Source organism: Aricia agestis, chromosome 8 (genome assembly GCF_905147365.1).
Source record: "Aricia agestis chromosome 8, ilAriAges1.1, whole genome shotgun sequence".
NCBI classification, from domain to species: Eukaryota; Metazoa; Arthropoda; class Insecta; order Lepidoptera; family Lycaenidae; genus Aricia; species Aricia agestis.
The window spans coordinates 8,015,643-8,027,817 of record NC_056413.1 but is presented as its reverse complement, the minus strand read 5'-3'; the positions used below and the strand labels follow the sequence as shown (position 1 = coordinate 8,027,817).

Below are 12,175 nucleotides of genomic sequence, written 5' to 3'. Positions count from 1 at the left end.
AGCCTTTCTCATAGCTTCATTCTCCATGTGCCCCAAATTACTTGTTCTCTTTGTTCCGCTCCGTGCCTGGGAGGTAACAGTTACCGGGGCTTTCTCCGCGTCATCCAGTACTCGCCCCTTAGTTCTGGATTCTATTCGTTCCCCATGATTCCGGGTAGGGGACGAAACCGCTTGCTTCTTCAACTCCTCCATTTGTTCCTCGATCCTTTTTATCCTTGCCATCTGGGTCTTCTTCTGCGGACAGTTTAGCTGAAGATGGCCCCTCTCACCACACTTATAGCACATGGCTTCAAGTCTTTTCCTCGTAGAAGCCTTAACTTCCTTGACTTCTTCAGAGACCTTGTGGATCTTATGGGTCTGCCGTATGTCATGGCGCACAGCCTCGACTTCCAAAGCATGCGCTAATGCTTCCTTTAGGGGGGTTATGGTGACCAAGTCTTACTGCAGCCCTGACCTCCAAGTCTTTGATTCCGTCGACAAATCCTTGAACAATATTTGTGTCGACCATCTTGGTGTCGGCTCCTGGATATGCCTTCCTGACGAGTTTTTCAATTTCCAACGCCCATTGTTGAAGTCCTTCTCCTGAACGTTGGACTCTGTCACGCAGTTGGGCACGGAACACGTGCTCCAGGTGTCGCTCCCCGTATCTGGATTCCAGTGCCTCCATCAGGTCTTGGAAACCATTTCCCGTATGTGGCAGTGCCTCCAGAACCGACACAGCTTGCCCTCTGAGTGCAACAGTGAGAGCGGTCAAGCATTGCTCCTCCGTCCATCCGTTTGCGGTAGCAACAGTCTGAAATTGCCGACGATAAGCGTTCCAAGAAGTAGTGCCGTCGTACGGTGGCACCTTTACTCTTGGTCCTTGCGCCACACCAGTGACTCCACTAGACACCGCAACTCCCGTAGTTTCTAGGCGCACTACTCTCTTCTGTAGTTCTGTGAATCCGGTTTTCAAATTTTCCACAACCGTCTCTAACCCAGTAACTCGTTCTTTCATTACGTCGACATCTTTACGAAGCTTAGTCACCGTGTCACTAACATCCTTTATAGCTCCAAGCGCTTTTTCTTGGAGGTCTTTTTGCTGCTCTTGTGATTCTCGAATCGCTCTGATTTCAGCCTTTTGAAATTCTTGCAAAGCGCCGAGCTTGCTGTCTTGTGACACTTGTAGAGCCTGAATTAACTCAATTAGGCTTTGTAATTGGGGAGCCACTTGAGGGGCCGCAGAAGCTACGGGCGATGCATGGTGGCTGGAGCCAGTAGGCAGGGGTTGAGCAGACGGAGCTCGGTGGGCGGAGCTAGTGGGCGTGGCCTGGTGGGCGGAGCCAGTGGGCGTGGCCATGCCCAAAGTGGGCGGAGCCTGAGGGGCGTGGCCAGTGGGCGTGTCCCGGTGGGCGGAGCCAGTGGGCGTGTCTTCAGCCAAAGTGGGCGGAGCCTGGTGGGCGTGGCCAGTGGGCGGAGCCATGTGGGCGGGGCCAGTGGGTGGGGCCTGTCCCTCAGTGGGCGGAGCTTGGTCCCCAGTGGGTGTGGCCTCCGCAACTCCTCTCTCGGAGTCAATGGCAGCAGCTCGCTGCGCCCTTGTCCTGACACTCCCCTTGAGGTCCTCTCTCGGAGTCAATGGCATCTCCAAATCGCACTTCTGACACCAGTTGTTACGTGCTAGGGTTCGAGGATTTGGAGAGAAAGACCTGGTGACTCTCTTGAAGACTTTATTAACACTGCACTAAACACTAGGTCACAACACTTAGCACTAAGTCCAAACACAAATCACTAGGTCCAATCACTAAGCACTATCACTGTCCTAGGTCGTAGCCAAGTCGCAGGTTTCACTGGTTCACTCACTATTGATCACTCCGAAATCGCCTTGATGAAAGCTCGAAACGAACTGAATTGCCGGACCTGCCTGCGGTTCTTTTTATATGGCGAGACGAATTCCAGAAATTTCCCGATTCACGTAAACAAGTAAACAACCGTGGGAAATTTCTAGGAGGCTCGGGCATGTACCACAATAAAACTGCCGTCCTTGCGATAAGTGCAGTAAGTTGAATTTAATTTAGACCTTATGGACTCAGTCATAAGGTCTAAATTAAAACACGTAAACAAACATTGGACCTTTCTAGAAGGTTCGAGTATTTACTTGCGCACCTGATGCCGTACCGTAACACTATGTTACTTTATTCAATATAATATTAATGCAGGTTTAAATTAGAGCACATATGAATATTAAAAAGTAAGTTTGTAAAATTTCACCCCACTTATTTCACATAGTAGTAAAACTTAGGTATTATAAATACAATTACTTTATTTAATAATTTTATATCAAAATTATAAAAGCAATTTTGCAAAAAAACCTTATATTAGAGCATATTTTATCTAGCTACATTCTGTCTTCTGTCGTACACCATCATCACACATTCATTAATTTTACCCGACAAATATTTAAGCAATTAAGCGGTATGATATGTCATTGTGACGTATGCCTCGCGAGATCAATCGCGGGGCGGGCGGGACGGATCGATGGGCGGCCGGGCGGGGGCGGCGCCCGACTTTCGCCGAGCTATTTATAGCCAAGCCGGTGACCTATTTCGCTGCAGCAGGGAAGGTCACGGATCTCCGTTGGCGCCATTGTCTCCGCTGCAGCGCTAATTATACTTGTTGACACTCCGCCGTATAAAAATGCCCATCTACCCATTGATCGTGTCGTTCAACCGTTATATTTGCTGCCAAGAGGTTCTAATAAATTACTAAAAGTATAATAATAGTACTGTAGTAAAATGTTACTCTGTATTTTTACACACGAGAAATAAATTATTAATAGCTGTGAACGTAATATGTTATTTGCTTACATATTTTTAACAAAATGGAAGAAATTAAATATGTAATAATCAATACTACGAGTATTAATATTAAAATCTGAGTGTGCCTATTTGTCTTAGAGACGGATGAGAACAACCCTCTTCATGTTTAAGCCCCTAGACCAATTTTGATGACGCTTGGTATTTTTATAGGTTTTTTATAGGTTTCATGTGATAAGCGAGATTCGGTGCAACAAAGTGTCAGGCAACATAAAGTAACATTATAGACAAAGTTTCTCATTGTAAGGGCCAATTATAAAAACTTTGACAACATTTAACAATTGAAAAGCTGTCGAACAACTCGTGAACATTAACAAAAACCTGTCAAAACATTGTTAACAATTAATAGACGTTAAAATATTATTATTGGATAAGTATTAAGTATTTAGAAATTAGTATTAAGATAATAATAGGTTTATTGTAAACTATTTTAAGATATTAGAACTTAGTACTGATTATAAATTTATAGTTAATACATATTATAAATGCGAAACTTTCTTTGTCTGTCTGTTACCTCTCCACGCCCAAACCACTGAACGGATTTTGCTAAAATTTAGTACAGAGATACTTTGAGTCCTGAGAAGGGACATAGGATACTTTTTATCCCAGAAAATTATACGGTTCCCGCATTTTGGCGCAGCAGAGTTGGGGGTATCATAAATTTTAAATCATTATATTTCGAATATTTACCACAGATAGAGTAAAAGAATTTAAAATATTTTAAATCATTATATTTCGAATATCTACCACAGATATATTATAAGCGGACGAAGCACAAACGCATTAATCTTTAAAGCTTTTATCGTGCAATATCGGCGTGTTGTGGGGTCAGCCACGCCATCACGTCTACCTGCTTAGCGCTTTAATATGGCGTCGTTGTACGTGCCTTACCCCCTTCTTTTAATGCCTCGTTACCTCCTGAATGGCCCTTTGTTTCACCTTTGGCCTTATGTCAACAGTTCGCAGATTAGATTACCCTACGCACGTCTGTTTAATTAAAGGGTGGCTCAGTGGAAAATGTTTGCAGGTTCAAATATAAATTGTACGTTTTTTTGTCTAGTCCGTAATTGCATTATCCCTCTTACGATTTAAATGAGATAATCTTGTATATTTATATACATATAGCTATTTAATATATATATACTAGCCGTACCGGCAAATGTTGTTTTGCCATAAAATAATTTTCCCTGTTTTCCTGCTTTTCTCTTAAATTAAGTTTTTTCTGATATATTTTTTCTGTAGACCTCACGGACCAATGAGGACCAAAACCGTGGAAATTGGTTCGTGCGTCCTGGAGTTATAGCGTCAGGAAGGAAAACCCGACTTATTTTTATATTATATTAGATAGACGATACCCACAACTCCGTTTGCTAGCGTTGTGTCGTATCGTTTGCGATAATTCCTTATATATTTTTTCGGAATATAAAATTTAACTAAATTTCAGAAAAATCCGTTCAAGGGTTTAGACGTGAAGAAGTAACGGACAGACATAGGCGCACTTTCGCATTTATATTATTAAGTATATATTAGTTACTCAGCAACAATTTCATTTCCATTAGATGTTGTTATGTAGAGGTTTTGAATATTAAACTTTATTATGCGTAGAATACAATATACTAGGAACTCTAGGAATGAATATCATTATTATGTATGTCATTCACGTTGTTTCTAAGTTACCGGATATATTGAGTTACAGCATCAAATAAGTTCTTACCCAGATATTGCTACTTACGCACTGTGACAATATTACTTACTTGTTTATGTGTCTTACGCGATATGGCTTATTACTTTGTAGATATAGCATGTGACTTTGCTACATTCTCAATACATTGAAACTTTATGTTTGCTTATAATATAACGAGCTTTTGCCCGCGGCTCCGCTCGCGTTAAGAAGTATTATTATATACAAACTTTCCTCCCGTATTTTAACCCCTTCGAGGTGGAATTGATCAAAATCCTTTCTTAGCGATAGGGGCGGTGACTTTCTCCTTTCCCTTATATAGATATTATAGATATTGATTAGTAGCATATGAGGAAAAAAATCTGTGTGGTGACGTAGATTACTAAGTTTAACATATTTAAAGCATAAACAATGAAAAGCAAATACTTTACATGCTACAAATAAAAATATTTTTGCTGAAATCATAGTTAATCACGTCATAAAAAAGCTAGGTTACTGTTGTACCAAACTTGTATTTTGTATGTGATAAATAATTATGTAGATTTTTAACGAACACTAACGCACACTACATGGAAGAGGTCATTATTGCTGTTACCAGATAAAGGGAGATGCATCATTATTTTGTTTTAATTAACGGTTGTAATGACAAATTGGAATCATCTCAGTGCGGCCGGAAAATTAACAACGTATTAAAGTGACGTCATTATGCACGCGGTAGATCGTTGTTTTTACAGGGTTCGGTACCCAAAGGGTAAAAACGGGACCCTATTACTAAGACCTCGACGTCTGTCCGTCTGTCTGTCTCCAGGCTGTATCTCAAGAACCACTATAGCTGCTAGACTTCTGAAATTTTCACAGATTGTGTATTTCTGGTGCCGCTATAACAACAAATACTAAAAACAAAATAAAGTTAATATTTTGGGGGGGCTCCTATATACAACAAACGTGATTTCTTTGGCCTCTTTTTGGCTCGTAATCCATAATGGCAACATGTAGACACTTGATATTTTCACAAAATCCATAATCACATGTGTGTTTAAATATTTCATAATAAAACTTAAATAAAATAAATAATGAAGGGGGCTCCTATACAAAAAACGCATTTTTTCCTTCTTTCGCTCTATAACAATACGGAATCCTTCGTGCGCGATTCTGACTCACACTTGGTCGATTTTTAATACATTGAAATGTCAATAAACTTTATACGTGATAGTCTAGTATCTATATGTAGACATCAATTTCATTTCTCTATATAATTATAGTGGTAAGTATTTCTATAAAATTCAATATTTTGGTTATAGTTAGGTTAGTATAGTTATGGATGAACATTTTTAACTCCGTTTTATTTCGGAGCACTATAGAGAATGTTGCAAGAATATTTTAACAGCATGGTTTCACTTAAAAGTTTTTAAATTGTGAAAATCGGTTTATCATAAAATTTCAACTTTTATAGCATGGCCTTAAACTTGATAGCTAATGCAGTGTTACCAATGTAACATCATGCAAGTGCAGAACATAAGAATAAGTCTGATAAGCCCTAGTAGACAAATGGCAAGCGATTATCGTAAACACTAACAAAATGTATGCGATTTGACATAAGTCATCGCTTCGTTAGCGAATACTAATGTCAAATCCCATACATTTTGTGGCGTTGGCGTTTACGATAATCGCTTGCCGCTTGTCTAGGAGCTAAGATACGTTTTTACAACGATGTTTTCAAGTCGTTGTAGCGAATACTATAAACGTAACTTAAGATTAAGTTAACGTTACGTTAGTCACAATGTTATATTGGATTATATTACACTCGCGATTCATATACGGCAGTGGGCACGTTAATTTTATAACATAAATTTATAATACGACTTAGTGCCTTTCGTTTGCCGACAGCTATCAGCAAAGCAAAGAGGTTAACTAGGTTTTGCTGTCAAAAATCACAGGTACATCGCTATGTAGCTCCAAAGATTCAAGCCTATTTGAAACACTAAAGCTTAGAACAAACCTATGCGTCAGTGACAGGGGACGCGGTACGCGAGACGGGAGCGTCTGCAACGCGAAACTGGCCTTGCACACCTGCGCGACTACGGCGCGAACCGTCAAACTTCATTTGTTAATGAACAGTTACTGAAGACGCACGACTTTATCTGGTGTATGCTAACTGTTGTGGTAATAACATCCTCATACTTAATATCAGAGTCCGATGCGTCGGACGGACGGACATGAGGGTTGCGAGATGCTAAGCTTGCTTTTGATTTGGAAGGTGCAGAGGAATAAAACACGTCCACAATAGTCAAGTTGAATTAATTTAGCCGCCTACCACACATACATGCTTGGCTACAGATTTGCTTGCGCATGCCGGCTTGAACACTGAACATTGTGCGTGTAGTTGGTAAAACTGTAGTACGCGCAAGCCCCAAAGTTTGTCTTGTTGTTTTTTAAACTTGCTTGAAATTCAGGCATGCCTTCGTGTAGACTTGTCTGCGCGTGTGGTTGGAAGTTCAGTGTTCAAGCCGCTCTTTGTCAGTCAAAATATGGTGTTAAAATGCGCGCACGCTGATATAAAATGGCAGATTTACGTACATATTATAAACGTCAGTTTGCAACTGAATTCATTGAATTATAAAAATATCTGCTCGCTCTGTGGAAGATCAAATCGAAAGATTATTCTGACAGGAATAAAAGAAATACGCATATGAAAAAAAAATATTTATGCATTATCAATTTTGTCACTAGCAAACACTGGAAAAATTAAAGCAGAAGAAATAGCTCTTCATTGAGAAACATTGTTTATACGCCGACGATCTCGGCAAGAATGTAGCTTGCGCGTGCATGTGGTAGATAAGTCAATCTTACATCTTTTCATGCGAGAAGCAAGCGCTAGCAAAACTGTGTTCAAGCATGCACATGTGGTAGGTGCCTTAATATCATGACACAATCTATCAAAACGTAAACAAATCAAAAAATCATAAATTAAAGAGTTGTACAAAATAATATAAAAAAGGTTTTAAAAAAGAAGTCTAGTTGTGTACACTTACTTCAAAACACGCGTCTGACAACTTGACGCGCATGTTTCGCTTTGCCGACGCGAACATTTCGCGTCGCGGTGCGGTACGCGGTAGGTGTGCACGGCGCCATAAGATTACATGGGCAGCGTCCGCCGCGCGGTAGACGCTACCGCTTCGCAGTCGCTTTGGACGCGTAGGTTTGTCCTAAGCTTTAGGGTGAAGCCAAACGAACGTAATGTGTGAGTTGCGAGTCGCAGAATTTCGGCTGGCAGAAATTCAGTTTCATACAAAGTCCTATTTGATTCACACGAGCGTAATTTAGTGAGTCATGACTTGCATAAACAACAATTTACGCGACCGAAATTCTGCGACCGTGACTCCCAAAATTACGATCGTTTGGGTTCACCTTAGGTAGTCGACTTCGTTTACTTTCCAACCGTCATTTATCAGCAGCTAACTGTATACATTTTCAACGTAGCTTAATTAAACGCTATGCCATTACTATTCTAAAGATTAATTTATAAAGTTCAATAATTTAGGTGCGAGTATCCATTATTTCTTAAATGGTCCCCGATTAACTAGATTTTGTGAGCGAAGAATAAGCAAATGCTCAGCTTTTATTTGCATACTATTTAATATTCAGAATGTAAATTAAAAAACGAGAGGAAACTCCACGAGTTTATAAGAATGAAATGATTTTAAAAATGGAAAAACAAACTTCGTAAACTTTTTAGCTTGAATAATTTCCGCTGATATTTTTTGTGACATCTGGTAATGAAACAGTTTAGGAATACTTATCGTGTATTTTAATATTTTTATGTCAGCTCCAGTGAAGCGAACTTGCTAATTATAATATTTAAATTACGTTTAATCTAAAGAAGCGCTAATTACAAAGTCTCTTTCAGACTCTTTCAGACTCCTATAGTCTGAAAGAGAACTAAGTTGTTATTGTTAGAGCATTAATTTACACGAAGTTTCTTTACCTGCTAACTTCTGTTCCTTTAAAATAAAAGGCTCTATATAGATACTATCACAAATAATTTAGATATATAATATTAGCCTGTATAATATTCTTTTCCGTTCTAAGCATCGGTCTGCCTACGTTAATGCTGAAATATAATAACTTAAGTGAAAATAACAAGGACACATTAATTTGATACTCAACATAAAATATAATGCATTATCATATTACTAAAAGCCAACGTCTTGCTCTTATATTCTTGTGCAAAGCTTACAGAACCACAAGCACCGAAGCCTTGCCCGTGCTAGCCGGAGTTTTACCCGTTGACCTTGAGATTCAGCGTCGTGCGACAATGTACTATCATAATAAAAACATTGACAACCCGTTTTTTTTTAAGCGCTCGGGATAAAATTAAAATAGCAAGATTGTTTGAACCTTTAGAAAACTCTTTGCAAAGCCTAATCTCCGAATGGCAGACGCGATGGGACTGTTCCACCCAAGGGCGAAATCTTTATAATTTTTTCCCTAATATTCGTGAACGGCTATCCAAACATTGGATGGATATTGATCACTGCGTTTCTCAATTCCTGACCGGTCATGGAAATCTTAAGGCCAAACTCTACGGATTTAATCTAGTAGCATCACCCATGTGCGAGTGCTCGACCGAAGGCAACATGTTTGAACAAACAGCTCATCATGTTCTCTGGGAGTGCAGTCTCTGGCAGGACAAAAGAACTACAATGCTAATAACAACCTACCCTGTACATCTGGTGTCGCATACTACGGTGATCTCGTGGACAGCGCTAGGAACTTCCGTGCCTTCAAGCGTTTTTGTCACAATTACTACTGGCAACAGTCTAACACAATAAATTAATTTAGCTCTAGCGTAGTAGTCACTATTATTATTAACGTTTATTCCCGTGGTGCTTCCCCCTTCCAGTTCTTTGACTTTCGGTCACTGCAACTTTGTGCTGTCTCCCGCTTTATATGGGGAGGGAATCTGGAATTCTTCCTACTCCTCCTATTTTCTTCTGATTAATTTCGTTGCGGGTCCCAAGACAGCTTTAGCATGTCCCTCGGGCTCCCTGAGATCATATCAAAGGGTTTTCGTGGTTGGATACCGCTGTCGATCCTGGCGACACAGGAGATACAGTGGTGGGAATGTGTGGTGGGCCAAAGCCCGTTTAAAAAAAATATCATATTACTAACGCCTCCGTTGTCCAGTGGTTTAGAGCGTCACTATATATCTTGACTCAAAGGTCGTGGGTTCGATCCCCGCGTTGGAATAATGTTATTTCTAAGTTTAGTTAGGACAATGCAGGCTGATCACCTGATTCTCTGACAAGTAAGATGATCCATGCGTCGGATGGGCATGTAAAAAGTCGGTCCTGCGCCTGATCTCTCGCCGGTCGTGTCGGTCGTCCGTCCCACTGGGTTATGAGAATGAAGAAATAGAGAGTGCTCCTGTGTACTGCGCACACACTTGGGTACTATAAAATTACTCTTGCGTAACTGGACTGGTTTCAATGAAACCGGCCACCGTCACCGAAACCAGTTTGGAAGTTATTATTATTACCATCTTTCCCGAAAGATACTCTACAAAATCTCACTTCAGCTTGAAACATTCTCTATTCTTATTTTATCAACCATATTATTTTTGAAAATGAAACTCTTTCTCTTGTTGTTTAGAATTCAAAGCTTCCTTTCTTATTCTTTTGAACACCTACCTTGAAACTCCTTCCTGGCGGTGCTGACGGAGGTGACAATGTTGGCGACATGACCCAACACCGTCGCGAACAGCAGCAGACCGAACAGCAGCTGCGCGATCACAAACACGTACTCCCCCTTGCTGCGCGGCCGCGGCAGGTCACCTGCAAGTACAAGGTGTTTAAAGGTATTCGCACACTGACCACTCCAACTCAATAACCAAAATCCTTGACTAAAATAACCTTACTGACGCAGCCTATAATTATTATTATAGAAGAGATACAGCGGTGGGAATGTGTGGTGGGCCAGAGCCAGTTTGAAAAGAGTTATTCAAGGTTAGCTGTCTTTGATATTGCTTATTTTTCTAATATCCCAGATAAGGAGAGGTAGACCTGGCCTCTTTTCGCAGAGTAGATATTGTAATTAGTCACACGAGAACAATGTTTGACATCATAGGGGGACGCAATTATTATAAAAGCAGAAATAACTAAATAGTTAAAATATAGGTAGCATATTGCTGAAAAACTGTAAAACACGAGCGAAATTTTCAGATCGTCATTTTTCATTTCAACTACAATTTAATTTACTGTATAAAGTTAATACTTAACACAGATAAAGGTAAATTAAATGTGAAAATATTGCATTCAGATGCAATTTCATACAAACAAAAATAAAAGTAGAAGTTTTCTAACAATTACAGGTATCTCACTTTACCGTTCTCAAATCGCACCTAAATGATTGTGTCATTTCAGATGACAAAACGGTTCACGAGAAAAATACGGAAAATATCTGATATTTCTATAAGTTATCATGTGTGAAATAATAACAATGAAATGGAAGAATGCCAAAAAGTTATTGGAACAGCCCTCCGACTACTTTCTAAAATAGAGTGTAGAGTTGAACGACTCCGAGGAATTGGCTTCAAGCCTAGTTGATGTTCAATTTAAAGCCGAAATAGCAATCAGATTATAATTTTAAAATTATCTTCGACGTTCCGACTATTGTTGAACCAATTTCGCATTTGGTGGTCAGCAATTTTCATTTCGCATATCAAACTCAGTTAATATTAGGTTTATTTTGTGTAAATATCAGTTGCAATAACAATAAATATGAGCGGCAATATTATAATTCTTTCAAATTAACATTTGTTAATTATATTATGTAAGTTTAAAAAGTAAAATTAACTAACGATTATATTTTCTTCTGGTTATCTTCTGAGTAAAAAAAATATTTACACTATATAATATACAGACGTTTAAGTTTTAACATTTTATCCTCTTTGCTAACGTTTCAAGATATATTATCATACGTTTCAGGTAACGTTTCAGGTAATGTTTTAGACAAAATATTGTTACAGACTATGTCGACTGTACACACAGTGTGAACACTTATTAGCAGGGGATTTAAAATTCCAAACACCTCTCACAATTTCTTAAAATGTGCAAACACAGCAATTACGTAGAATATTCTAGACAGTAATATTGGATCTAAAATTGTAGCGAAGCTCCGAGTATTTTCATTTAATCGTATAAACATAACTATTAAGTCGGCGGTCGGCCGGAGCCGGCATACAAATGTTCACGAAAAACCAACCATGCATTTTCCGGATATTCGCAATTTGATTTTTACGTGCCGTACATATTTTAATAAAACTTTTTTTGCAGACGGCTAAAATGTTAAAAATATTTTCTACATCCCGGTAAAATGAAAAGCGCTATGTTAACAATCGTTTAACATTTTTATGTATCGTTAACAAGTTGAAGGGTGGCGACGCCATTTTGAATCCTGTTATAACATTTCCTGTCTTATCTCGGATTAACCTTTTGGCTGCCACCTTAAAAGATTACGTCATGTCAATCACGTGTTAGGGAGTTAAGGACAAAATAGGCACGATACTTACATTATATGACACAATAATATTATTGAAGAAAATAAAACCTAATTTCACTGTTTCAAGATAACATACAGTGTC

At 39.2% G+C, this 12,175-nt stretch overlaps 1 protein-coding gene across 2 annotated transcripts in view; it reads right to left on the bottom strand.

Annotated features, from left to right (window-relative positions):
- Positions 1–12,175, bottom strand: part of LOC121729375 (cyclic nucleotide-gated cation channel alpha-3-like) — a 100,598-nt gene that overhangs the window by 19,050 nt on the left and 69,373 nt on the right. For both annotated transcript variants that reach the window (XM_042117864.1, XM_042117863.1), the window contains exon 6: positions 10,224–10,367. In XM_042117864.1, the coding sequence (XP_041973798.1) occupies positions 10,224–10,367 (144 nt within the window). The remainder of the gene's footprint in view (positions 1–10,223; positions 10,368–12,175) is intronic.